The 26,214-nt window shown below is 40.6% G+C and overlaps 2 protein-coding genes across 2 annotated transcripts in view; both read right to left on the bottom strand.

Moving 5' to 3' along the window:
- Nucleotides 1–2,607: 2,607 nt before the first annotated feature.
- On the bottom strand, nt 2,608–7,461 carry cd74a (CD74 molecule, major histocompatibility complex, class II invariant chain a). Its single transcript, XM_082558420.1, has 9 exons — nt 7,251–7,461; nt 5,410–5,579; nt 4,855–4,949; nt 4,661–4,717; nt 4,489–4,572; nt 4,304–4,382; nt 3,756–3,956; nt 3,596–3,658; nt 2,608–3,481 (listed from the first exon to the last, which is right to left on the bottom strand). Exons 1-9 carry the CDS (start codon nt 7,337–7,339, stop codon nt 3,465–3,467), a joined length of 855 nt encoding a protein of 284 aa, XP_082414546.1. The 5' UTR covers nt 7,340–7,461; the 3' UTR covers nt 2,608–3,464.
- A 2,755-nt stretch (nt 7,462–10,216) lies between these two features.
- LOC309687554 (bifunctional heparan sulfate N-deacetylase/N-sulfotransferase 1-like) overlaps nt 10,217–26,214 on the bottom strand; it is a 47,347-nt gene continuing 31,349 nt past the window's right edge. Inside the window, 15 exon segments of the mRNA XM_082502610.1 lie at nt 10,217–12,106; nt 12,193–12,248; nt 12,251–12,294; nt 12,836–12,945; nt 14,115–14,285; nt 14,405–14,579; nt 15,447–15,570; nt 15,890–15,986; nt 16,432–16,614; nt 18,417–18,545; nt 19,715–19,900; nt 20,730–20,884; nt 21,278–21,365; nt 22,122–22,604; nt 24,758–25,775. Of these exon segments, the coding sequence (XP_082358736.1) occupies nt 11,987–12,106; nt 12,193–12,248; nt 12,251–12,294; nt 12,836–12,945; nt 14,115–14,285; nt 14,405–14,579; nt 15,447–15,570; nt 15,890–15,986; nt 16,432–16,614; nt 18,417–18,545; nt 19,715–19,900; nt 20,730–20,884; nt 21,278–21,365; nt 22,122–22,604; nt 24,758–25,303 (2,667 nt within the window). The 5' untranslated portion in view covers nt 25,304–25,775 and the 3' untranslated portion in view covers nt 10,217–11,986.

Genomic DNA, 26,214 nt, shown 5'->3' with positions numbered 1-26,214 from the left:
CGCTCCATGATCACATATACAGTTTGTACACACTAGAGAAATACAACAGCTGTGACAGTATAATTAAAAACTCATTTGTCTTCTATTGCCCTTTTTATGAGAAGGCACACTTTATACAAGGGTTGTAAGTTAAATAATGGCTATACAATGGTTATACCATGGTTAATTATTAATTGCAAGAACATGCTGCTTGTGTTCTACTGACTTAACCTTGTAGGAAACATAAGGGTGATAGCCATTATTTATTTGAAAAATTGGCCATATATATAATATCCATTGGACCCAGTATTTTGAGTTTATTATATTTCGGTTTAATTCTGCTTCATGGATTGTTTTCTTTTTCTCGTAGTGATGATGATTATTATTAGTTTCTTGTTTCTGTTTATCCGTGCTTAAGGATTTGTTCTCGGTTATATCTCACGTTTAGTTTAGTTCAGGTTCCATGTGTCATTCTCTGTCTGTCTGTCTCTCAGTGTAAAGTCTGCGTGCTTGTTTAGTAATTCATGTTTCCTGTTTTATTGTGAAAGTCTTGTCTTATGTTAGTGTGTGCAGCTTGGTTCCCCCCGTCTCGTTAACCCTGATCTCTCCCAGCTGTGTCTCCCTCCTGTTGGCCATTTCCTGATTACCACCCTGTGTATATTAGCCCTGTGTTTTCCTGTGCTCAGTGTTGTGTCGTACCCTCAGACCCTGCCTGTGTGTTCCTGCTTGGTTTCATGGTTGGTTTGGTTTGGTTTTTGTTTCATGCCAGCAATAAAAGCTGTGGTTTTAGTTACATTTCGTCTCGGAGTCCTGCATTTGGATCCACATTTCCACCTGCCTGCACACAGAGCCCTGACAATAGTAAGAAGGCTCCTGGTCTGGACTCCATCTGGGAGTCCAGACCATGAGTTTCCCCGTGCCTTTGAGGGTTTCTTCCAGGTATTCTGGCTTCCTCCCAAAGACGTTCACTTAATAATTTAAGACTCAATTGGGAGAGCAAAAAAGATCCACAAACTCTTTTAATAAATAGTTAATAAGTTGTCAATAGACTTCTCCTCTACTCTGGATGGATTCAAAAGACTTCCTCACAGCCCTGAAACTTTTTGTTATAGATTATTATTATTATTATGAAACCTCTAATTAGACCCTTTATAAAAGTTGAAAGTAGAACCCAACAAAGATGGATGCTGTAAATGTGGGCAAAAATAAATAATGTCAAAAATCAAGTGTGATGTTGCATCCCGCTGCTCGGCTTCACATGCTTCAAGACACAAATTCATTATCAGAGTCTCCCGCTGGGCTGCTGGTGTGTCGCATACAAGTTCTCAGGCAAGTCCTCCACTACACACTTGTCTGTGTTATCCAGGAAGATGATGGCATCCCACTAATGGGGCTACTGCTGGCATAAAGAATATCATTCTGCTCCAGTTTGCGCAAAGCTGAAAAGCCTGGTAATAAATACACTTTGTGGGTTTCACGACTAAACTTAAAGCAAATCTTATCCTTGCTTAAAAAGCAAACTGAAGTGGCTGCTCTTAAAGTGGTAATAAGCCTCAAATGAAACGGATGACTCAGTGAGTCAGCAGAAGATAAAAAGTATCAGATCTAGAGAAGATAATATGTCATGGTTTCAGCGTTTAAATTTACGGCTTCAAATACAACAAAAAATGTTTTAATAAAGGAAAAGAATTCCTGTTAATATTAAAAAAGGAACTGGAACTAAGAGAAACTTTAATCTCAGAGAATCCACATAAAATTTCATTATAATACGTGTTTGCTTTATTTGACAGTTTGAAATGGTTCTTTAAGTACACATTTTTGTTTTTTATTCATATTTTTTAAGGGTTTCCTTGTCGTACAGTGAAGCCAAGCAGAGTTATAAACTCTTAACATCCACTTTTTACAGCTTGAGACCTTTTGGTTGCCAGAAGAATATCTCTGTAATAGACTGGCGCCGTGTCCGGGTATATCCTGCGTCTCACTGCATGCCAGCTGGGACAGGCTCCAGCCAGTGGTTAAGATAGTGGATGGATGGATATGGGAGAACAAATCTGTAGCTAAACGTGGATCTTATGTGTTTTCATGTCCAGCCAGTTTAGACATGGATGAGTATTTTTTGTGTGAGCTGTTCACCAAGTTGGAGCAGGTATGTGCAACTGGCTTAATCCATCAGTTATTTTCCTTTTCTTCACATCTTTTTTTTTTTTTTTTTTTTAAAAGAGGACTCACTGAGAAAAAACCTAATGTTTTGTACATCTTCACCACTAATGACGAAGAAAATAAATTCACACTTTTGCACCCGTCGTCCCAGATATGCGAGCCTCAAGTGGGCAAATTTGCACTCTTAACATGATCTTGGGTAACTGTCAAAACAGAAGGGACAGAAGCGAGCACCGTGGTTTTCACCTTTGCCTGTTAGATCGTGTTAATTTGATGACTGATAGTGAGAGTGGTGCTTAAAAAAAGATGGGGGCACTCTTTTTTTTTAAGAAAATGTGAGAGAACTCAATTTCTAAAAGAACTAAAAGGATGAGTCAGTGCACTCATGCACATTTCAGGTTCTTTAACGGCAAATGTATTGAGTGTCAAAGTGTCTAATTTTTAAAAAAATGCCACAAAATCCAGGACTGAGTGAGCAGCGTCACTGCATCTAATCAGGTTAAAGTTTATTCAGACCTTATTTTGATTACAGCTTAAGCAATGATTTCTCTTAACTGTAGATAATGTGAAAGATGTAATGCAAGCGGTGTTAATAGGAAAACTTTATTCATCAACCTTATTAAAACAAACATGTCATAAAAGAGTAACTTTATCATATTCACATCCTGTGAAGGATAGGTTAGCCCACAGTTTATGGTATGTATTTATGGTATGTAGATTTATACTAGCTAGATTTCTAGTTGGAAATGCAAATTATTCATTTATTTATATGTAAAATAGCAACATCTCTTTCCAGATTGTTCCTAGTTGCTTTGGGTTTTTTTCCTGACACTACTTTCTAGCAAAATATTAGAACCTATTTAAACTGCCCTCTGTGAGGTTTGGATTATCAGACCAGCACGGGAAGAAATTAGGCTGGTTTACATTAATAAATGCAATTTTTCAATGTTCAGAGCATCACAACCAAGCTTCCATTTTCCTGCATTGAGTTTAAGAGAAGGAGATGCGGTAAACCTACCCTTTAAGCATTCATCAGAACCAAACATATTAAACACTCACATAGTTTAATGTACTTATTGTAGATTATACAAATATACCCCAAAACAAATCTGACGTAAAGGCAATTTTTTTTTTCAAAATTAAATGCACTAAGGTGTAACAGGCCTCTATTGATCCGATTTCAAGCAGCCACAAAAAAATGGTTAAAATCACGAGATTCCACGCAAAACGAGCTCATCAGGGATAGAAGCGTTAATAATTGAAGTGCGGCATGACGTCTGTCATTTGCAGAGATTGCTGGATGAAATCTTTCTTCAAGATTTGCTTCACTTTTGTTTTTCATCTGGAAAAAGAGATGAAAACAGCAAACAACAAAGTGATCATGATGATGATGCCAGTGAAAAATCTCACAAATGAAAAATCATCAAAAACAAAGAAACTAATCTGAAGCGCTCACCATCCATGTCGTATGTCTTCTGCATCAGCCTGGGTGCAACCATCATGCGACGAGGAAATGCAGCTAAAGTTAACAGGAAAAAAACCCATCTGGTGTCATTCACAACAGCCTCACCAAAACTACACATGTAAGAAAAGATCCTTTAATCCGTGTCCTCTACCTCTCTGGCACTCGGGACGGCCACGCATGGTGGTTCCCTCGATGGGATGGCCCTCACTATCCACGCACCAGCAGTAGCCGGTGGCGTGCCAGCACTGCATTGGCTTGTAGCGGCCCTGCTCGTCACACTGGGGCTTGTATGAACCAATCTTGCTGGGTCCGGGTGCTGCCTCCACCTGGCATTTGGTCTTGATGGTAGTGGCTGAGCGGAGAATATTCAGACATTCATTTTGGTTTTATTTACCAGTTAAAAATTAAAAAGTCGTTAATAAAGACTGTAAAAAAAAGACATTTTGTTGAGAGTTTAATGGGAATACAGATCTCAGATAGCTTAGCACAGCTCACAAACATGAAACACGCATGAACAACATCCAATAATTTTTCAACATTTTGTATTTCTTTCTTTTTTTATATATAAATCTCTAAAAAAAATGACTTAAATGCCAAACTAGTGCATACTAGTAAAACAGGAAAATCTGTATTTGCTGTTATAGCAACTATTTGGGTAATAAAACACTTAAAAGTGAAGGAAAGAAAAGTTGAGCTAACCTGACTGAGGTGTGGGGGTTGCAGGCTGCTGCTGGGCCATGTTGAAGATAAGCCAGTAGCGCATCCAGGTCTCAAAGCTCTACAATACAGAAAGTGTTAGATAAGCATGGCTAAAAGGACAGTCGCCATTTTTCATTTCTATTTTAGCTACGTTAGCAATGTGATCACTGCGTGTGACGCTTCACCTTCCACTCGCTATCGTTCATCTGCTGCTTCAGGGTTTGCAGGTTGGCCAGGAAGGTCTCGTTGAACTGAGGCAGCTCGGAGTCCTGTTCAGAGCACGTTCGAGAGCTTACCGTCAGCAACACATCAACACGCAGGTAAGGAATGTGAGGCTAGACAGTGTTTGCAACCTACCTGCATGAGATCCATCAGCTGTTTCTCCACACTGACAATGGCAGTGTTCTGCAGTTTCTGGAGGAAGGGAGCATTCAAGTTGAAATTAATTATTCAACTTTTAAATCCAAGCATTAGCAATTAATTTGAAGCCTTAAATGAATCCCAGCTGCACACAAATATGAACTTTTTCCCAGAAGATGGTGTGCACTTACAGTCAAGGGGGTCTTGGGTGCTGTGGAGTCCTCGGTGAAGTCCATGAGGAGGGGCAGGCTGTTCATGGGCATGGCCATCCTCACTGGAGCCACAGCTGAAAAAAAAAATTAAAAAGAAGAAAAAAAAATCAGCGACAACAACAAAAAACTTAAATAAATGCAAGTACAAGAAAAAGTAGCTCTTTTTATGTCTAAATTATTAATGCTCAGCAGAAACAAATTGAAAAGTTGGACTACATAATAAATAGAGAATTAAAAAAGGAATGTGTTTTTGTTTCTTTGTTTAACAGTATCTCTCGAGATGCCTCTGTTTGAAATCTTGTTTTAATGCTATTAACATAAAAATATCACACAGTTAACCTTTTTCTCCCCATGAGTCACAATAAACTTTCCATTTCTCCATCCACCTTCAAACTCAGCTTCTGTAAAGTAAACTCTCACTTCCCTCCTCAGCGTTCCAGCCCGCGTCCGCCTGTCTAATTAAAACTATCACTCAAAATGACACATCCCCTTAGGGCTCTGTGTGGCCATTAAGGTTTTAGCGCTCGACTTTACCGTGAGATGAGCGGGTCAGCTGTTTGTTAATTCTGTCCGAGTTCTTCTGTAGAGTGTGGATCTGCTGCTTTTGGCTAAACACCGTGTAGGCAGTGAAGACCTGGCTGGCCACCAGCAGGCAAGCCAAGGTTGTCAGACCCGCAATTTTCAAGGCACGACTGTTGGAGCCTCTGTGAGAAATAGAAAAGTATGTGTCACTAAAAGGTTGGAGGTAAATCAGGAGGTTTGGTGGAAGAAATGAAGGACATAAAAAACGGTAAAACAAAACATGGGATTCCAATAAAAAAATTCTTGGTATGAAAGTGACGTGAGGGGATTTCTATAAGTGTGTGACATTTTTAAGGCCTGGGTGAGTCATTTGGATTTTGGACAGTCCACACACAAAAATACAATAACAAAAAAAAGGAAAGCCACAGTTTCCTTTAGTCAAACCTGTAGATGATGAAAAATGATCATGATTAGTGTGTAAAATGTTAATTTACCGCACATTACGTGATGTAAAGGAAGGGACAAATCTGTGAAGAAAACAAGGAGGGGGAGGGGGGGATTGGCCTTTGTCTCTCCTTTGTTTGCCTTTGAATTTCCTTTAAAATTTATTTTCTTTTGTTCCTTTTTTTAATTTGAATCTTTAAAGATATTTGTTTGGTTTTTCAGTGTGGGGGGCAGGAGTTGAAAATGGGTAGGATATGTTGGGGAGGAGAGATACAACACACAGCTGCGATCCAGCTGTCTGGGAATCAAATCAGTAAACCATAAAAAAACAATTATTTCCCATCATGTAAAGAGCAGCAAATCTGGAAAATATATAATTAAAAAAAAAAAATTGATTAGATAAAAAAGAGTGATCTCAGATCTAATTACTGCTCCTTCTTTTATTTCAGCCAATAGAATGTGAGTATCACTAGTTACTAGGCAGATACATTCTTCTGGCTTCAGCAGGAAGTCATATTCAACTATGATTCAAGTTCAACTTGCAAATTAAACAAAGGTAGATAGGTGTAAAATGATTTTTCTCAAATGCAAACGTATAAGGACAATGTTACTTTTTCATTATTGCTGGAAAACATTAATAGTGAAAGTCAGAAAGTCATATGTTTACATATCCGCTTTTTAAATTGCGACATTAGTCTGTTCGATGCAATTTATTTTTTTATTTGTTTATCATAAATTCATGTATACCGCCAATATAATCTGTGTCGTAAAGGAAAATATAAAGTTTGTTTATCTATTATTTCCAATCAACAGTCCACACAAAACGTTTATTCATAAATCAGATTCTAATCGATTATTAAGTTGTAATTCTTGTAGACTGTATTCATTTCTAACTTGAATTGTTCCCAAAAAAAGGCATTTTCTTTTCTCTATTAGCCAATAACAACTGCTGCGTCACCAGTTACTAGGCAGACGCCTTGTCCTGGCTGAAAGGGGAAGTGCGGTTCAGTGAAATTAAGAAGTAAAACGAAATGTTTTAAAAGCATTATTTGTTGTAAACATGAATACATACATAAATAATATTATAATATATAATTATAAAAGATAAAAACGAAATAATTTTACTGCTCTTTTAACTAAAAAGGAATAAGTGCAAATCTGAAACAGATAGGCCTACCTTCAAAGTTAAATGTCATAAAATGTATCTTTGCTATTGCTAAATGAAATTAAAGGAAATGTGATACTGCTGCATGTAAGCAACTAACCTTTGGTGAAAAACTTCAGTTTTTTAAATTTATTCTGCTCTATCTGTGTGAGCCAATTTAAAAAGGTGCACTTTATTGAAAATAATAATAATTTTTAAAGATACAGCACAAACAGCTGCTATGGATAAAGTACACTCTTCTCACCCTCTTGGTGCTGCAAGGGGAAGAAGCGTCTCCTCACTGTCTGCCAGGTTTCCCCTGGCCAGGGGTGCATCGTCTGGAGAGTGGGCCATCTGTGTTAGGAGTTCTTTCCGTTCCTTCAAGCAACAAACTGAACAAAGAGCAACACGTCTAGAGCATAAATTGCCTACAAAATGAGGAAAAGAAAACCAGACGGGTTCCACAGAAAGCCTCTCTATTTAAAAAAAAAAAAGAACAAGAAGTTGTGGGACGGATCACTAGCGCCACTCTGATTGGCTGATTTAATAGCATCATCTGTTGACAGAGGCAGACAGCAGCGACATAAGCGACGGTTTAAGATCTAGAATTTACCATTATTGTTTGATAGTATAGTATTTTCAGTTGCCTCTGCTAATTCTAGCAAGTAAACATTAATTATTTGTAAATATAGATAATGCTGCTAGTAATAATACTACAGTAGTTTATTAGATGACTGAATTACTACATCAGTGAAAATACATACTTTAGGTTTCATTACTAAATACTGCACATTATGACATTTAGGTAGTTGTATTAGTAGATAAAGTACATGTTATATAATTGAAAATAATATAATAATATTCCCATAATTACAAATAAAGGCTAATATTACTATTATAGCTTAAAGAATAAAGAAACAGTGAATCAAATCATAGTAATATGCAGTGTTCTTTTAAAACAAAGTTTTAGACATTACAATTACAACAATGTTAAGGGAAATGTGGTGAGTACATTTGTCTACTTTTTATGTTGGCCTTTTTAGGAATAAGATGAGACTTCTTTGTACACTTTAAGGTGTTTTCCCCAATGAGGAAACGAAAAGAAGAAATATGAATTACTTGTAAATCTGGTGGACTTTAGAGTAAAAGACTTATGTAAGTAAGTAAAAGTTTTTACTTAATAAAAGTTAGTGCTGAATGTGCTATCAAGGGATTTGGTTTGTCTGCTTCACGTCTCCATAAAGTGAAACAAAAAGAAAAACAGTTTGTTTTTCAATCCAAACCAGGAGACTGGGAAGCTTCTAGAAATCTCTGCATAATGGTCATCATCACGTTGAATGCTTTTAATTTACAGCTACCCCTAAAATAATAGTTCATACAAACTCCCACCTGTGGACTGTAATATATTTAAGGACTTATTTAGGACTGCAAAATTTACTACCACACGTTAACATTTTTACAGTCACATGACCTTGGTGCTTATAAGGCTGGGTCAAAATTAGGAGGTCTTTAAGCCAACTAATTATAACCAAAATATTTTTAGGCTTCTTATACCCATAATGATATTTTCAGGGCTGAAAAACATATTTACGCTCTGTTAAAAACTGCATGCACTTCGTGTCACAATTTAATACTCAAGTCTTTATAATTCACTGGAAAAAAATACTTTCAAATGTACATTTTGGTTAAGAAAGAGTTAGTGGAGTGGAAGTAGAGTGGAAGTGAGTGGCTAGTTAAAACAAGCCAGCATCAGAAAGGTGTCCTTTTATAGTAATGCAAAAAAGAAAGTACAGAGTACAGGCCACCTTTGGTAGCACTAACCGTCCGTTGATGTTTGCAGGTGTTAGTTTATGCACAGCTCTCTTGAGGTCCCACCCCAGCAATTCAATCAGATTGAGATCTGAACTTTGATTAGGACATTTCTTTTTTGCCATTCTGTTGTAGATTTGCTGCTGTGCTTGGGATCACTGCGATGTTGCATGACCTAGTTTTGTCCGAGCTTTAGCTGCCGGACAGATGGCCTCTCATTTGACTGGAATACTTCAGTATACAGAGAAGTTTATGGTTGACTCAGTAACTGTAGGTGACCAGGTATTGTGGCTCCAAACCAAGCCCAAATCCTCTTGCCAACTATGCTTGACAGCTGCTATGAGGTGTTTGTGCTAATATGCTACGTTTGCTTTTCACCAAATGTGACTCTGGTGAAACATTTCTACTTTGTCCTTTAGACAGACAAGACCGTTCAAAACAATCTTGTGGTTTGTTCAACTTTCCAAACTTAAGCTGTGGTGACATGTTCATTTTAGAGAGAAGAGGCTTTTGGCTGGCAAAACCTTAAACAAGCCATACTTGTTCAGTCTTTTTCCAATTATACCGTCATGAACATTTAACATGCTAACAGAGGCCTGAAGAGTCTGACATGTAGCTGTTGGCCTTTTGTTGTGTGCAGTATCTGAGCATTGTACTGACTGACCTTTAGGGTGTCTTTGACGGGACTTTCACACCTGGGAAATTTGTAGTATTGTGTTACAAGACACAAACGAATGCTATAAAACCATCAAACCACCAAAACTGCTGTTCTAGAGGTGATCAGACTGTTTTCAAGCAATTAGCTTTTAGCTAGCAGCAACACAAAGTTGCTTACACTCCTTAATTCCTATGGATGGACTTCACAGGACTGCATCCAACCCTGGAAGAAACTTCCCTTTTCACAAGACTCTGTGAGCATTTTGACACTAGGCTCATCTTCTAATCTCAGGGGTGGATCTACAGGGAGGCAAAGGGGGGCAACTGACCCAATGCTGTAGATCCGTGCTCCCCCCACCCCAATTTTCTGTCCCCAACTAATTTTCTCAACCTAATTGTCTTTGTTTTCTTAGAAGAGATCATGCACTTAATAATTTAAAGTGTTTTGTGGATATTTTGTTGACATATTCATATAAATAATTTCCCCCAGGGATCAATAAAGTATTCTGATTCTGATAAGGGATTTTCACAACCTTCACTGAAGAGGTATGTGCCACCCTGCCTAGACCTCTTGCCCCCACCCAAATGTAGAGTTTTCTAGATCCGCCACTGTTTAATCTTGTTTCCATATTCTTATATAATCATAGCATGAGGTAGGCTTTTGCATGACTTTATTAAATGAAAGAGCTGTTTATGTAAAACAAACAAACAAAAACAGCTGGAAGCCAAACAGCAGAGAAAGGAGAGGAAAAAAGATCCAACTACTGAAAAATACAGTGGTGTTTTATTTGCAAATTAAAAAGCACCGACAATATTAGTTACACTGTAAAAATTATTGACAACAATTACAAATCTTTATCATACAGTCCAGGAGATTAGTACCATCGTTGCTGTTATGTGTTATCATTTAATACTTTATATGGAGAGACTCAGTACCTTTGTACAACAGTTGGCAGTGAGAGGACATGAGAGGAAAGAATCTCAGCGACACACCTCTGCACAGTGAGGAGAAAAATAAAATAAAATAAAATAAAAATTTCCACACTCCCCCTCAGTAGAGCACTGACATTTCACACAATGGGCTGATGGAGAGTGTAAACCCAAACACATTCAATAATTTAGGTCTACAGAGGGTTTTCGCATTATTTACATTATAAAGTCACCGTCATGTGCATTGTTATAACATCAGAACATCGTACAAAACTATTGCAAGAAGAGCAGCTTTTTGTTACCTACGTTTGACATCTAGTTGCAGTGGTAACACCTTGACCGACAACCAAAATGTCTGAGCGGTCTCTCTGGGCGAACTGTTGGTTTGCCGGGTGACTTTAAGTGTTTGTTCTGTTTTTAAATAAGCAGAGTCAGCTTTTAATCTCCCAAACGAAACCTTTTCTATTGAGTGACATGAAACAGAACATAAGAAAACATAAACAGCTGTGATTAAAAAACAAAACAAAACAAACAAACAAAAAACAACAACAATGCTGACACCAGATTTTGAGATGCACAATCTTCTGAATCTTGTGGGACCAGAGTGTGGCGTTAACATACAGTAGCTAGCTTATGATCTTCTTCTTCACAGATTGTAGTAGGAACAATTTCGTGAGTGTGCTTTCCAGTAACCTTTTATCTTCAAACAATGTGCTTTCATCACCCGTCCTATGTTCCTGCTGTAGCCAATCAAATGGTTGTAAAACTGGCTACAGAGCATGCTAAGCTGAAAACAGTGTACGCAACTGTACTGTACATCTGGCCCATATGAAACCAATGGCGCTAAAGTGTTTAATTTTGGTACATTCTACAGCAATGCATTGCCATCCGCATTACAGAGACGTTAAAATCAAAGTAAAGGAAAAAAAACACTTTAAAAAAAAGAGCCATGAAAAGTCCATGTGGTAATAGTTTAAGGAAGATTCTTGTCCTGGCACTTGTAACGTGATAACTAGATTCTACCAAGGCCTATCAAATAAGGCTACAACATGCAGCCTAAGTCAAGACTTCAGACGTCCCATTCTCCCTTCATACAAACACGTGCATCAAAGGCATTTGGAACCAATGTCTCTCAGGCGATCGGGATATCATCCATTAAGCCTGCTTTAATGTGCTCCTTACGTGAAAATTCATTGGCGGGGACACAGGTGATGCTCTCCATCACCTGTGTCCCACAACTGAAATTTCAGACTTTATTCCCTTCCTCTGATTTCCAGGAAGAAGTTCAAGTGATGATAAGTTTGATTGAGGAGAACGGCCATGTGATTATCAAACACCGACAATTCCTCGTGTGCGTCCTCTTGAGTCTTCCCCGGTCTCTTCTTCAGTGCACACCGTTAAGGCTTCCATGTTCCTGGTTTGCCCACTGTTGCCCTATTTAGGAAGATCACAGTTGAGTCTTGAGTTGTATGCGGATGTCTCATCCTCAAATCTCAGTCAAAACAAATTGGGATCTTCAACATTTCAGGCCATGAGGCCAGTGAGCCCCAGCAGGGAATATTAGTGGTTCAGTATGAGGAGGTGTGGTTTTCCCCTGTGGTGCTGCTACCTGGTGTGGACCAGCTCTTCTCGGAGCCAGCTTGGTAGAGGCTGTCCCATCCTGTAGAGCAGCTTAGACAGCTCAATGTTATGATCCCTATAGTACTCCCTGAGGAACGCCTGGGACTGGAGAACGCAAAAATAGAGCAAATATTAAACTAAAATATAGCAATTAAAAAAAGATCATACTATAATGTGATAATTCTTCCTACCTCAGGGTCCATATCAGGGTACCTGCGTCCTTTACTCTTTCCTAAACACTTTGTCTTCCCCCCTCCAGCAGCTGACACCAAAAACCTTTTTTAGGGTCGAACCTGGACGTAAAAAACACAAGAATACACTGAGAAATAAGAAACGACTATTTAGAATTTCAATTCTAATATTGAAAATCTAAAATCTCCCCCCAGTTACTGTGTTTCCGTCATATTTTCTTTGCTCATATGTCCACGTGCTGTTTTCTAGCGCGTGGACATATGAGCATGTTTGACGGCTCCACAAATAATCCCATTCCAATAAGCAACTTAAAGAAGTGTGATGTTCACACTTAGAACTTTCAGCATGTATTTTAGGAGGGTGGGAGAAATCTTTTTTTGAGCTGACAAACCTTCAAATTAACCATGAGACAAACACATTTTTAAAAGCCAAGTGATTTAGATTTTTTTTAATGTAATGATTTTTTAAATGTCTTAATTCTTTACTAGCGGGAGCTGTTGATAGCTAAGGTTTTTTAATAAGCTAATGACTCAAATCCCATCTTTGTATTTACATTTGAAGGCAGGAAAGCTATTAATGCAGCTGCAAGTTCATTTGTAAACTTGGCAGCTGAAAGCAACATGCTGGGATGAAGATACTTACGCTAAGATCTTGTGGTAGTTGATAATGTTAGTGAGGCCAAGAAACTTCTGGATTTTGTCCATGACTGAAGCAGGCTCGGTTTTCAGCATCTGTCCATCCAAAACTAACACCTGGGAAACAGTATGTGAACAGGAAGAGGATAGTTGGGTATGCAGAAAGCTATAAGACACTCTCAAATTAATAATGAGCAGAGCTGATAAAGGAGTTTTAAGACTGATACCAGTTTATTTGCTCATTTAAGAATCAGGTTTATCGGCTGATATTTCCTTTCATATGACGCATAAACAGATTTCCATAAAGTTTGATATGCGTAGTTAATTATGAGTCTTTACTAGGATAATATGGCAATGAAATAAAAAACATATCTTATTTAAACTTCACATGAAATTGTGCTTTACGATCTGCCCAACTCTGCTTGGACCAGCTGGTTGTTTGGCGTGTGGAAACGTGTCACGGACAGGAAAGTTGTGTAGTTCCCTCTAGTGAGCAAACTATGAACACGAACACTATAAACATGGTTGAAGAGAGATCCTCCAGCCACTTCTTTATTTTTTAAATTCTAATTTCTCAATAGGACTAACATATTGGCCAATATATTAGTCAAGCTTTAGAAGTATTATTTATTATAAATGATCATATTTTAGACCTGCAAGTCTGAATATAATGATCTGTTAGCCAGAATCCACCAGAGCTGACTCTTATGGACGTTCTTGTTCAGTAATGACGCTCACAGTTAATCCCGACTCATTGTGCAGCTTAGAGATTTTGAGCAACAAGTGTTCACTTTGCTGTTGAGTGTCCCCAAAGAGCAGCTCTCTTTCTTCAAGGTCACCCGCATTTGAAACACTGACTATGAGGAATACCAAAGAGAGAACAAGCCACCCTTACCACAAGTGATTTACCATACCTACATTTATACAACCTGAGTGTTAAATTCATTTAAATTCAACTATTAAATTAGTTGTATACTTTGTAATTAGTTTAGCATTTTTATTCTTTGATTTTATTTCAGTTTAGTTTAAGTGTGTTTGCTTGTTTTAGTTTAAAGTTTTGCCAAATTAATAAATAATAGAAGGACAGAAATATTCAATTCTTCTGTATTCTTATTTTATTTTTGTTAGTGTTCAAAGTCCACAAAACCTTTTCAGGTAGTTATCTTTATTTTTTCATAGTAGTGGTAAAGTTTTTTCACATCTAGCATTGTTTTAGTTTGTTATAATGACTTTGGGTGCATCTGCACATTTCCCCCCCACTAAACAAAGCATCCTCCCCTCGGTACCTGGCTGGAGTGGTAGAAATTAAGCCAGCGCTCCAGATGGATGGCATACCAGCCTGGCACCAGACAGCGATTCTGGAGGACCCGTAGTTTGACAGGAGCATCACGCCCTGCAGTGATGACGTCGTGGAAAGAATATTTCAATGCCACTGGGTCATCGTGGGCTCTTTGGTGCTGCATACAGACACAAAAGGTGAAGAGAGTATTTTAATTGGGATGAAATAATTCTCTAACTATAATACAGCAGCGTTTATTCAAAAGTTTGGAGATTAGTGGAGTAGCAGGTCACCAACCTGGTACCACGAGTAAGCTCTGTCTGCTGGGCTGATGAGGATGGTGATGATCTTGGCTTTGGGTAGGAGAGCTGCAGCCCTCTGAGCTGCCACCTCAGAGTCAAAGTAGTTAGCACTCTTCTCAAAGTAGTAGTCTGAGCTAGTATTGGAAGGCAGAGGGAAGTATTCCATATACCTAATGCATTAAAAAAACACACAAAAACACAGCAAAAAAATTACAAGCAGCCAGAGTTGATCTGGTCCAATTTGCAACCTGCAGATAAGGATTATTTCTCTGTTCACTGTGTGGGTGATTGACCATGCACAACAGCTTGGCACCCCGAGTACAAAAAAACCATCTAACACTCTATAGTGTTATACAATGTTAATATTTGGGCAGCCCACTCATAGAAATTTCCAGCCTGCCAAGTAAATTTTGTGTTGGATTGTTTTCAGATTGTCTGCAGTGGCGCGTGAAGCTTCACTTTAATGCTGCTCGAAGTCAATTAAACCTGCAGGAAACTCAAAACAGTGACTTTTTTTTAGATGAATGGGTGTTAATTGCGTTGCTGGTCTTGCTCTCGGCAATGTCACAAATGAGTGGATTTGTTGTTGTGAGGTGGCGTCGTTTGCTTTTTTTTTTTTCTTGCTTTTTACTAACAAAGTGAAAATAAATTGTTCACTGCCGTTGCCACTTTGTGTTTTTTTTTCTTTTGATTTAACTGCAAATGATCTAACCTGTGCTCCTACCTACACATATGGGAGAACGTAACTCCAGATGCAGGTGCAGCAAAGTTGTGAAGCAACTGTGACTATAATTACAAGTGAAAACTGCCTTTTTCCACTCACAGTCCAGCGTATATGCCAACACGCCGAAGAGGGATGTTAAATTAAGAGCACTGTGAACAGTTGCTGTCAGTTGCTTCGATGCTGCAGCATCACACCAGACAAGGGGGGGGTGGGGTGAAAAAATGTGAACATTAATTATATTATGGGGATATTTCTGACTCGTGAAGTGTTACTTCCCACTGCACAAAAAAGAGGCGAGTGTAAAAATACATACCAGTCAATGCCTCTGTGGTAGTTATGCCCATTGAAGAACTGGATCTCCTCAAAAGTCTCCTTGCTGGGGTAGTTACTGGTCAGATCAGGGTGCATGCCAAGAAACAGGTAGAGTGCTGTTGTCCCTGAGTGAAGAACAGCACAGCAAGCGTCACTGACATGATGAAGATGGTGAGAGGAAGAAAGAGGAAGTCTCTAACAATATAATTAGAAAGCAGATTTAAGTGTAATGTAACAGACATCTACAGTCAACCACGGTGACAACCTCTCATAAGATAACTTCTGCTTTTGAACTGAATGGCTGAATGTACTGAGTAAAGCTAAACATGTATATATTGTTTTTTCTGTATATGTCTGAAATAAAGATACAATAACAATGGCAATCGTCACATTTAATCACTTCTAGCTATGTCCTGTAGAGGGTGTTGAAGTACTGCTTCTCACCTGTCTTCTGAGGACCAATGACGAGCAGTTTGGGGAAGCGGTCACATGTTTTCTCTTTGGACCAGATGTCCTTGTGCCTTTTGTCCTCGCAAGGATCCTGTAGCCAACAGAAAACACATTGAAAAAACATCCAGTGTTACAAATTTTTAACAGATATGAGAGCAACCAAATGGTGAAGTGGCCATCATTAAGGTATTACGCACAGGCTTTGCTTGATTTATGACACGGCCTAACTTGGGAAAATCTAACTACACGTTGCAGTGTTGCAAATCTCAACAATTGCGATAGGCCTGTGCGGTGGTGATATATGGTGTATACTGACTACAGCAAGGATGATACCCCCGTAATGGGCTGTAATTGTATCTAGCCTGCTCATTAAGCTATGCAATAGCTGCCACTGTGAACATATGCTGTTTTTCTCATTTTCATAGCTCTAAGAATACGTGCGCAGACTTGGAGCAGGTTCTGGAATCGTCCCTCCTTTGTGAGTTTCAGTAAAATATAAAAAATAAGGAATATTACACTCAGTATGTTCTTTTCACCTGCCAGAGGGGATCTCTCTCAGATGGGAACAGGCTGAAGTACTTCTGAGCCAGCTGGACAGGCGGCAGGGTCTGCATTTTCAGGTTGGTCCATGTTTTGACAAACATGACCAGGCTTTTGAAGGTGTATAGGCCGAGGCGGTCGTTCCCATAGTTGGACAAATGGGTCATGAAGATGCTGATCTGCGAACGGAGAGGGAAACGTGGAGAGAGAGTTATAAAAGGGGAAGAAGACAAACAAAATATGGTCTGAACTGAAAACGTGGTAAACTGTGTACATTATGTAACTGTCTGTGATTATGTGAATTTGACAGGAAATAAAACAATTAGTTGATTAATTGATTAGTTCATGAACAGAAAATGACAAACATTTAGTGAGTCCAGCTTTTCAAGTGAGAAATGTCTGCCTATGTCAAACAAAAGCAAATCCTAACTCTGGTACATTATTATGAGCACACTTTGCCAACAGTACTACAGTACTGTGAAAAAGTCTTGAGCCACCTGTCTTTTAGAAAAATATTTTGCTTCCAAGTAGCCAGATTTCATTGCAAGGTTTTATGAAGGTCTTTCACTTTTTCTTACCATTATCAGAGGAATGTTCTCAGAGGAATGACACTAAACACTGACCTATGAATCATTCAAGCACAAAAAGGCCCCGAACTCAAGTGATGAACCAGTCGAGCCTACACATAACATAAGGCAACTTAGCAGTTTTGAAGTGCATCTTCAGGCACTTTGTTACTTTGTGCAAAAATGTGCAAGATAAAAGAGTTTTACACATGTAAAATAGTATTCTTGCAACACAAATGTGATTTCCAAAGAGCTATCGGCATACCTCACCACAGTGTACAGTGTGTTCTTTGAAAACCCCAAAGCAAAACATAACAAAACAGTTTAAGGAAACTAGATAACTGAAAGACAAAAGAAGAAGTGGTAAGCAAAAATGGTAAGCAAAATTACCCAAGAACTGAACTGAAAAAAGGTGACAAAAGGTCTTACAGGGTGATGAACTGAAACATAATTTTTTTTAATTTCAAATCACTCTTGAGACGTACGGAGGGGGTCAGGAGCCCAACACAATGGAGACTCTGTCATGGTTCGAGGGGCTGGGCTCTTGTCAAAAGTGAACTATGAACACAGAAATGTATCGACAGATTTGGATCCACCATGTGATAGCATCCAGAAAGCATCTGATTGGCAACAGCTTCCCTTTTCAGCATGACAAGAAACGCAAACGAATGGACCAATGCAGTAAACGGTCAGAAAAACAAAAACAAAAAATGCAGCACTATCAGTCATGGATTGGTCCAGACCTCAATATTATTGAAACAGTGTGGGAACATTTTAACAAAGGACATAGCAAAACACAGCCAACACCCCAAAATGAGCTTTGAATGTCTTTCGAGAAGCCTGGAGAGCTTTTCCTGAAAACTACATAAAAAAAGATGACAACAGAGCTTGCCTAACAATGTTTTGCCTGATGTGGTCAGTCTAAAATTTGACCTCCGCATGTTTTCAAATTGTACAAACTGTGGTTTTGCCCCGGATACTATTTTCCATTTATGCTTTACTGCATTTTCCTAGCAAAATATAAAGAAATGAGGGGTGGTTCGAGACTTTTGCACTACATTATTAAAAAAATAAAAATAAACATATTAATCACAGATGAATGACTCTGACATTCATTACTATCACTATACAGTATAATAGACTTTAAATATTAGAGCATGCTGCCCCAGTTCTCAATTTATATCATCTCAAACAAAACATGCTGACAAACACAACGAATTCTCAACACTGTTTTTGCTCCAGCGACAGAAGCTTTCGCAGCAGAGTAAAAAAAAAAGAGTGCGCTTGATGCAGACATCCCTGTGTGACTCACCGACTAGTCATTGTCCCATCCCTCGTTTAAATTTCATCAGTAAAACGGTTTTTCCAAGCTCGCAAGACTATCGAGGTGCTGTGCGGATGTGTAATTGACTCACGGGGTTCAGAAGAACAGTGAGGAAGAGCTCTCCACCATTGATGAGCTTGTCCAGCTCATTCGGACTGCCCGGGTAGTCTTTGTAGAAGATAGTGTGCGTGAAAAGACCACAGGTCTGTCTGGGCAGCACCTGCGACACGAACAAAAACACAAAGTCACCAAACCAAGAGCGAGGAAACAAAAAGGGAATGAAGTTACACACTCACGTTAAAAAAAAAAGGATCATGAGAAGTGCATTGTCACAAATAAATACACACCATCAGCCCTCTGCTGAGAGCAGAGCGAAGCTGTCAGTACTCCAAGCAGTTACCCCACACATTGTTTGCTTCCAATAACATTCATATTATGCAGCTCATCTAGCCAAGGCAAACCTCTTATTCACTCCGAGTCTATATGGAAATTCATGGAAATGCGTTTACAGTTTGGAGTGTCAGGGGAACTGAATATCAATCATCAGTAAGCAGTGGAGACTGTCCATTCAGACTGCTCTATCTCAAGGACAGGAACAGAACTGTGGGACCACACAGGCTGACTGAATGCCAGCACTACAAAGCAACTGGACTGAGGCTGCACTGCCTCTTATCAGCAGTGAAGGTCAACCTGGGAAAGAAATGGATAAGATCCCCCCTTCACCCACCCACCTTTTAAAACCTCCTGAATGTATTCTATTCATCTTTAATTTTGCTCTCTTCAGCACCAACTCGGATCCGAAGCTGAATAAAGTCAAGTGTATTTTTCTTTCTGGTTTTTTTTTTTGAGGAGGGAGTGCTGACATTTCAATGATTGCTGTATGCAGACACTCGCTATGCTGTTGCCAAGGATGTCAGTCTCCATTATGCTGCTGAGGCCTCCTAGGCAGCGCAACCTAGACAGGTGTCTCATGCAAGACTGGTTCACTTGACTACATTATCATTTGGCACTCGATAGGAAATACAACCAAGCAGGACTGGCCTTTTGCAGGACTCCTGATTCCAAAGATGGAAAATAATAACACTGTCATCACAATTATCATCTAGGAAAAGCGGGCACGCTGAGAGCAGTAGATGAGGGGCAAAAGAACAGGTTGAAAAGAGAGTTGGTCATAAGAGAGGAATAAATATAAAAGAACTGAAGGAGGAGGGGGGAGTGATAAAATATGTAAATAGTAGAAGATAAATAGTAGAAGAGCCCCCTGAAAGGGATTATTGGCTCAGAAGGTAATGGATGTTGAGAAGCCAAGTGGAGAGAAAGCTAACAAGCCAGAGGTAAGAAGATAACGAGGCTTTTTCGAATGCCTGGGTGTATGAAAAGTTGCCTTACACTGATGCCGCTATGGATGAAACCTCGCCGGAAGCGAGCAGGCTTTAGATGCGGGTACTCTTCTGTGCTGGTCACCTTGATGCCCCACACCTTCTTCCAGGCGTCGTACAGCTGTATGTGCACAGGGTAAACACCCGAGTGGTGAGGAGCCACCGCGTAGCCCATGTTAGTGGGGATCCCCTGCTCCTGGGGATGAAAAAGAAAACGAGGCGAGGTTTAACGACACCCGTCAAGCTCTGGGGATATTGAGAATTGTCTGAATTTGAAAAGGGTGTCTGCGTTTTCTTTGCTGTATTCACACTGACTGTATAAGCAGAAGGAATTCACAGGAAAACAATGCAGCGTGTGCAAATTTATGCAACTAATAACGGGCTCGCTGTTCTGTTGCTCATATTACACCATTTAAGAGCTCTACCAAACCTATAATTTCCCGTTGCTGCTGTGCAGTTAAATCTTAGACTTGTTTTTTAACTGTTAAAGGGGTCATAGAAGATGCGTCGCACGTGCTAACATTGTTAGTGGAGATGGAAATCATTCTTTTTGAACAAGTTCATTTTTATGCGTCTCTGTTTGAGGAGTGAGTGAGCGAGCAGTGAGGAAGGAAAGAGCAGCCACAGCGAGATATTAGATAAGAGCCGAACGACGCCTCAGCAAGCCTACTTCCACAGCGTCTTCTTGCACAGAAGACATGCAGGTCCGAATCTTCACATCTGATTAAAATTGCACTAGTTTTGCATTCTTAATCAAAACAACGCAAGACTTTTTTTTGGCTACAGGCACAGATGCACCAGATGCCCTTTTGTATTACAGACAAAACAGCTGCTCGAGGCACGTGTGCCGCTAACTGAAGTGAGCTTCAATCTTTATTGTTTTTGGGTTTTTTTACTTGCAAAAACGTCACCAGCTCGTCCGAGACTGCCTATTTAAATCAAAACAGCAGGATATGCAAAAGATAAGGCCGATCACTGTGTTTACTCAAAACAGCGATGTGACCTTTACCCCCAAGCTGACTCACCATGGCAAATTTCTTGTTGAGCAACATCTGCTCGGCCAGCACGGACTGGTTATGAAATAGATGGGGCTGCATGTGGCTCCACATGTGAGGAAACCACCAGAAATCCTTCACATAGGAAAGCAGCAGGTCATCTCCCAGGTCCTCCTCATCAGATCCTGGACGTAAGAGAGAATAGCATGGGAAAGGAAGAGGGGGAGATGGAGGGAGATGAACGGGGTTAGCGCAAAAATGAGGGGCGGTGGGTTATGAGGAAATTGAAGATATAAAAATGGGAGATGACAAAGAAGAGGCAAAGGTAAAATGGAGCGAGTGATGACAGGGAGAGGAAATGAAAGTCAGCAAGGCAAAGGGAGAGACAGAGTTCAAATATTAGAAGGAAGCATTTGAGAAATGAGAAGCAGGAAATGGACAAAGTCAGGGCATGACAGAGAGGACAGAGAGGAGAAGCAAAATTAAAGAATATGAATCACGACTTCACCAGCTTGAAGTTTTATTTATTTTAGTTTATCTCAGCAACTGGCAAAAGTTCTCGTCGGGTTGCATCTCACCAGCGTGAAAGAATTTCCCTGAGAAGCCCAGATTGAAGGTGAAGTTGGGCACATGGGTGCGCAGCTCCCTCTGTGTCTCCAGCAGGGCCTGAAACAGTAGGAGGAGAGGAGGGTGAGTCAATACACGATGCGCTGAAACCGGTGCACGAGCGCATTAATGAGAAAGCGCGAACACCCGTTCGGTCTTGTGCCCACATGCATATTTTATTCTGAAAGTTTCTTTCGGTAAACATCCAGCATCCACTCCCAGTTGCCTCACTCCTCTCCTCCATTCTGTTTGATATTTTGCTCTCCTCTGATTCGGGTGTTTGTTTCATTTGATCTCCGTGCTGGATGAGGCTCCCAGTGCACACCCCCTCTCTCTCGCTCAGATTTCTCCATCATGTCAGGGTGTGATGCGTCTCTAAAAGCTAGCTGCTGCGCTGCCAGTGAGGGGGGCCTTGATGCCTCTTCCATAACTTTTTCTCATACCCTCTGCCTCCACATGTGAGGCGAGCCTGTTCTGCTCTGAGGGGACGCAAGCAAGGAGCTTTTCAACATTCTTTGTATGTCTCTGGGCCCCTGAAATATTCATTGCTGTGGAGCTTCTGTGACAGTGTGAGCAGTGGGGCCTGTCAGCTTTGAGCAGCCTACTGGGACGAATGCATTCAAAAGGAGTAGAGGAGTGAGAAGAAGGGGTTTCTGTATGACTGGCAGAGGGTAGAACATGCTATGTGTGAGGCAATTTTTTATTTTCCAGCAAAGGGCTGTTGAAAAACAGCGGCTGATGAATAGATAAGTGGGTTCAGTTACTATTCTGAGAAGATGTTTTTCTTTTTTTTAGCACTTTGAAACACAAACTCACCTTTACGTCAGGCACCTTCATGCGGGTACCCTCTCTGCCCACAAAGATGTCATCTATATCCACAAGGATGTAGCGCTCCAGAGAAAGCGAGAGTCGCTTCCCTGTCAAAAAGGCCACAGCGTCCACAAACACCAGCTTGTGCAGCCAGAAAGCCAGATTGTTGCCGAACAAGACCCTCTGGATGCCGTCGTGAAGCCCCAGGTCCTGCACCACTGACGGCAACAGAGCAGCATTCTGCCCCATCGACGCGACGCTCTCAGCTGATTGGGTCTTGGCCAGTAACACGGGTTCGTATGTCGAGTGGTTGGACTGAAAGACGGTCCAGTCATCTCCGGGGAGAGGACCTGGCAGCGGCTGCCCAGATCGAGTGATAAAGAGAAGCGGGGACTTGGGGTTGACCGTGCAGTCCTTCAGACCCAGGTTAGAGTGAAGAAAGAGGGGGAAGCCTTTCAGCTGTGCACTGAGCAGGCTGTTTTCATTGGCCTGATCAACACAGAGAGACAGAGACGAGAGAGAAATCACACAGATTCATCATACACTGGAGTGATGAAGACAGAAATGCATTGGAAATAATTCCCCAATTTCTCCAGTCATGTGTGAAATAAGGAATGTCAGGCCTGCTCAAACGTGAAGGCATGAGGCAGCTTCTACCTGCTATGCTCAATCTGCTATGCCCTGAGATTGCAGTCAAAATGAATAACCTCCTGCTGTGTTCTCAAAGACTCTGAGACTGAGACTTCAGCAAAGGCTTAATGAAATTTCCCCGCCAAAACTTGCCATTCCCTGATTCTCTCTTACTTCATCTTGCACTTCAACATAACTCTTCCTTAGAATTTCAACACAGTGTTTGGGTGTTAGTTAGAAACATTAACACTAATATACACTGTGCAGTGTCCACATGATGGTGATTATATCTAAAGAAACGTTCATTTGTTACACTCATTTACCTCGAGGCTGTGGATGTAAATAAAGTGATTACCCATGTCATCTAATTGATTTTTCTTTTCATCACATCTTATCAGAAACTAATATGAAGAAAGTGATACAAATACTAATGAATTTCATTGAAAAGGAGCATTTTATTCTCCGCAGACTACACGTGACAAAAAGTGTATTCGCTTGATTTGCTGTATGATTACTTACAGTCACTTCATGTTGCACAACTTAAGTCTTCCTTTAGAAATACAAAACAGCGCGTGGGTGTTAGCGAGAAAAGTTGACACTAACACAAACTGCGTGGTGTCACGTCACCGTTTTTCCCATTCATGTGTGCAAACTATACGTTACATCTCTGATCATATTTAGTAGTTTTAAAAATCTAATAAAAAACAAATCAGCTGATTTTCTTTAACCATTCGTTCATTCTGGCTTCTTTTGCCCCGCATCATTTGGAGTTAAATTACCCCGAGGCTGTAGATAACAACTATTGCAATGCTTAACTATCTAATTGTATTTATTTTTCTTTGTATTTTATCTTATCAGCACCTAATATGTAGAAAAATAAACAAGCACACATGCAACATCAATTTCCTTTTCCATATATCAGGCGTGCTTTATGAAGGAGATGAAGCCTCACTAATACACAGAATTTTTATGATTTCCCTAACAGTTGTTAGATGTAGTTATTTATGAGTCTTTATTAATATGAGAAAACAATATCGATATATTGGCAAATGGCTAATATCAGCCACTATATCAGTCGAAATATTTTATTTCATTTAAAAAAACAACTATTTTATTCTGCACAGACTACACATGACCAAAAACATACCATATCATGTTTGCTATACGGGAAATTCTACAGTGTGCAAAACTCTGGAGACATGCTACTCGTGTTCACGGTCATGTGAACCCTGTAGAGTTTTAACTGTAAACAACACAGAGTTGTAAATCACAAATAATCCAAATAAACTTTGTAGGGCTACATGAAAAAAGTAGCCAAAGCTAATTACAGATGCAGAGCAGATGCAAGTCCACTGTTGTACAGCTGGAGTCTAATTAGAAGCAATGCATCTGCGTCTGTAGTGGACTTCATGTGTATGTAACAAACTCGCTGATATCCATCAAGGAAAGGCCAAAACGGGACAACGACATCAATCATGCAGATGTGTAAGTGTACTGGTTGCTTTCTCTTTCTCCTTGTGGTAAATTCTGCCAGGAAACCATGACCTGCCTAAAATTTCTTCTACATCTCTAGATCTTCTGTACATGGCTCAGAAATGGTGATTAAAACCATAACACCTTAGAAGAAAGAAAAAAAAAGCTGGCCTTGGGCAAACATAAGCATCTACGGATTTACTGATCTAGAGGAAAAAGGAGAGAGCATGAGAGAAACACAGAGGGAGAAGGAGGCTGGGGAATGCATGTGTAGGTTAAAACAAAGCAGAGAAATAAGACACTGAGGAAGAAAAGAGAAGAAGGCCAGATTGCAGAATAAAGAAAAACATTGATACAGAGAACATAAGAGAGACAGAAGACACTGCCGTGGGACAGAGTGATATTGAACCAGGCAGGTCTTTCCAACTCTGTGAATCCCATCTCCTTAGAGACGGTGGAGCCAGATGGACAGGGCAGAAGGTGTGAGTGAGAGAGGGGAGAGAAAGGGGGAGGCAGAAGGAGTGTGGTGTTGTCCTAACCTTGAAGAAGCCAATGATGCCTACTCCATATTCCACACAGTATTTGTCCAGCAGCTCTCGGTTCCAGGCGTCCAAGTTGACATACTTGAGAATGTTCTCATAAATAACAAGTGTAAAACGCCCCTTTTCTTTGTCCGTCAATGTGGGCATGTCCCCTTTGCCAGGAGAGATTTCAGTCCGGTACCTGAATCGGCCAGACTCCAAAATGGCCACAATCTCCTGCCCCAGTTGAGAATATTGGCTTTCCACAAACACCAGGACAACAGGTTCTGTCCTTGTCCCTCCGGGATCTGCCCCAGGGCCCCCTGAGACAGGCCGCAAAGGCAGCAGTCGGGATGGAGTGACCCTTGGGTCATCGGTGTCGGCAGATGCTCCCTCGGCTCCGGATACACCCCCTCCTGATGGCTCCAGCTCCCGCTTGACGCCATATAGGAAGTAGGCTGAGATGAAGACGCTGACGGTGCAGAAGAGGAAGAGAAGTATCAGCGAGGTCTGCAGGGGGAGGAGACGGACCTGCCGACGGAGGCGGGTCACACATCCCAGCATCGTCTCACGCCACACCGCTCTGCCGCGCCGGCTCAGCAGCACACCTTGGGGGACAGTCTCTCTCTCGGTGTGGATAGAGGACAGCGAGCAGGGGATTCTCAGAGCAAGGTCAGCCTTGTTATGGAGCTAAATATAAGAAGCATTAAGATAGCAGCTGCAGGAGCTACTGGAGAAAGAAATGAGGCGGTTTTGGTTCTCCCTCATATTGCAGCACTGCTTATGTCACCATGGCAAACAAATAAGGGGCCTTGGACTGCTGGTACACACTTATGCCTCGCGGGGAGAGCTGGCAGGCCGAGTCACTGGTGGAGAAAGATGATGGAAGACTCCATCACCTGTCCATCATGTAAACCTGTCAAGCATGTCCTGGCTCGATTTTGCTCCACTCTTTTGATTGGAGAATAATCTCTTGAGGAAACAAAGGCCACGCAGGTCATCTCAACAGCATTCCCCCAGGATTAAATCTCCTGACCTAGAAAAACGGCAAGACAGAAGGAAATAGCGTTAAAATCTAACAGCACAAGCATCAGCTCCTATAGAACAAACAGCATATCACGTTCTTTTGTTGAGTGGGATTAGCCGTGTGTGGGAGATGTTGCATACTGGCAGTGCCAGCACTCCAAAAGTTCACTCCAAAGTAGTCCTTGCATTCACCTACACAAAGTAAGAGCTGCCAGTTTTCCCCTACACACACGCACACACACGCCTAACCCCTGTGTGTGCAAACATAACACACACACACACACACACACACAAATCACCCGCTCACGCAGCCTCCACACAATCAATAGGCAAAATTTGAGTGACAAAGCTTCAGGGTGAGCCAATTCCCAGTTCAGCTCAGAATTGTGTGACTGCGTGCAAGTGAAGCCATCACCCATGGGGACATTCGCCTTCTATTTCTCTCAAAT

This window comes from Aulonocara stuartgranti, assembly GCF_965226115.1.
Source record: "Aulonocara stuartgranti genome assembly, chromosome: 2".
In the NCBI taxonomy this organism is placed as follows: Eukaryota; Metazoa; Chordata; class Actinopteri; order Cichliformes; family Cichlidae; genus Aulonocara; species Aulonocara stuartgranti.
This window is presented reverse-complemented; position numbering and strand designations above follow the sequence as displayed.

Bases quoted from the DNA above. Each gene is read 5' to 3' on its own strand.
- cd74a (XM_082558420.1), bottom strand. From the start codon at position 7,339: ATGGCCCACTCTCCAGACGATGCACCCCTGGCCAGGGGAAACCTGGCA. The intron at 4,718-4,854 runs GTAAGTGCACAC...CCCTTCCTCCAG, and splicing joins CACCCAAGACCCCCTTGACT to AAACTGCAGAACACTGCCAT. The intron at 4,383-4,488 runs GTGAAGCGTCAC...TCTGTATTGTAG, and splicing joins TGAACGATAGCGAGTGGAAG to AGCTTTGAGACCTGGATGCG.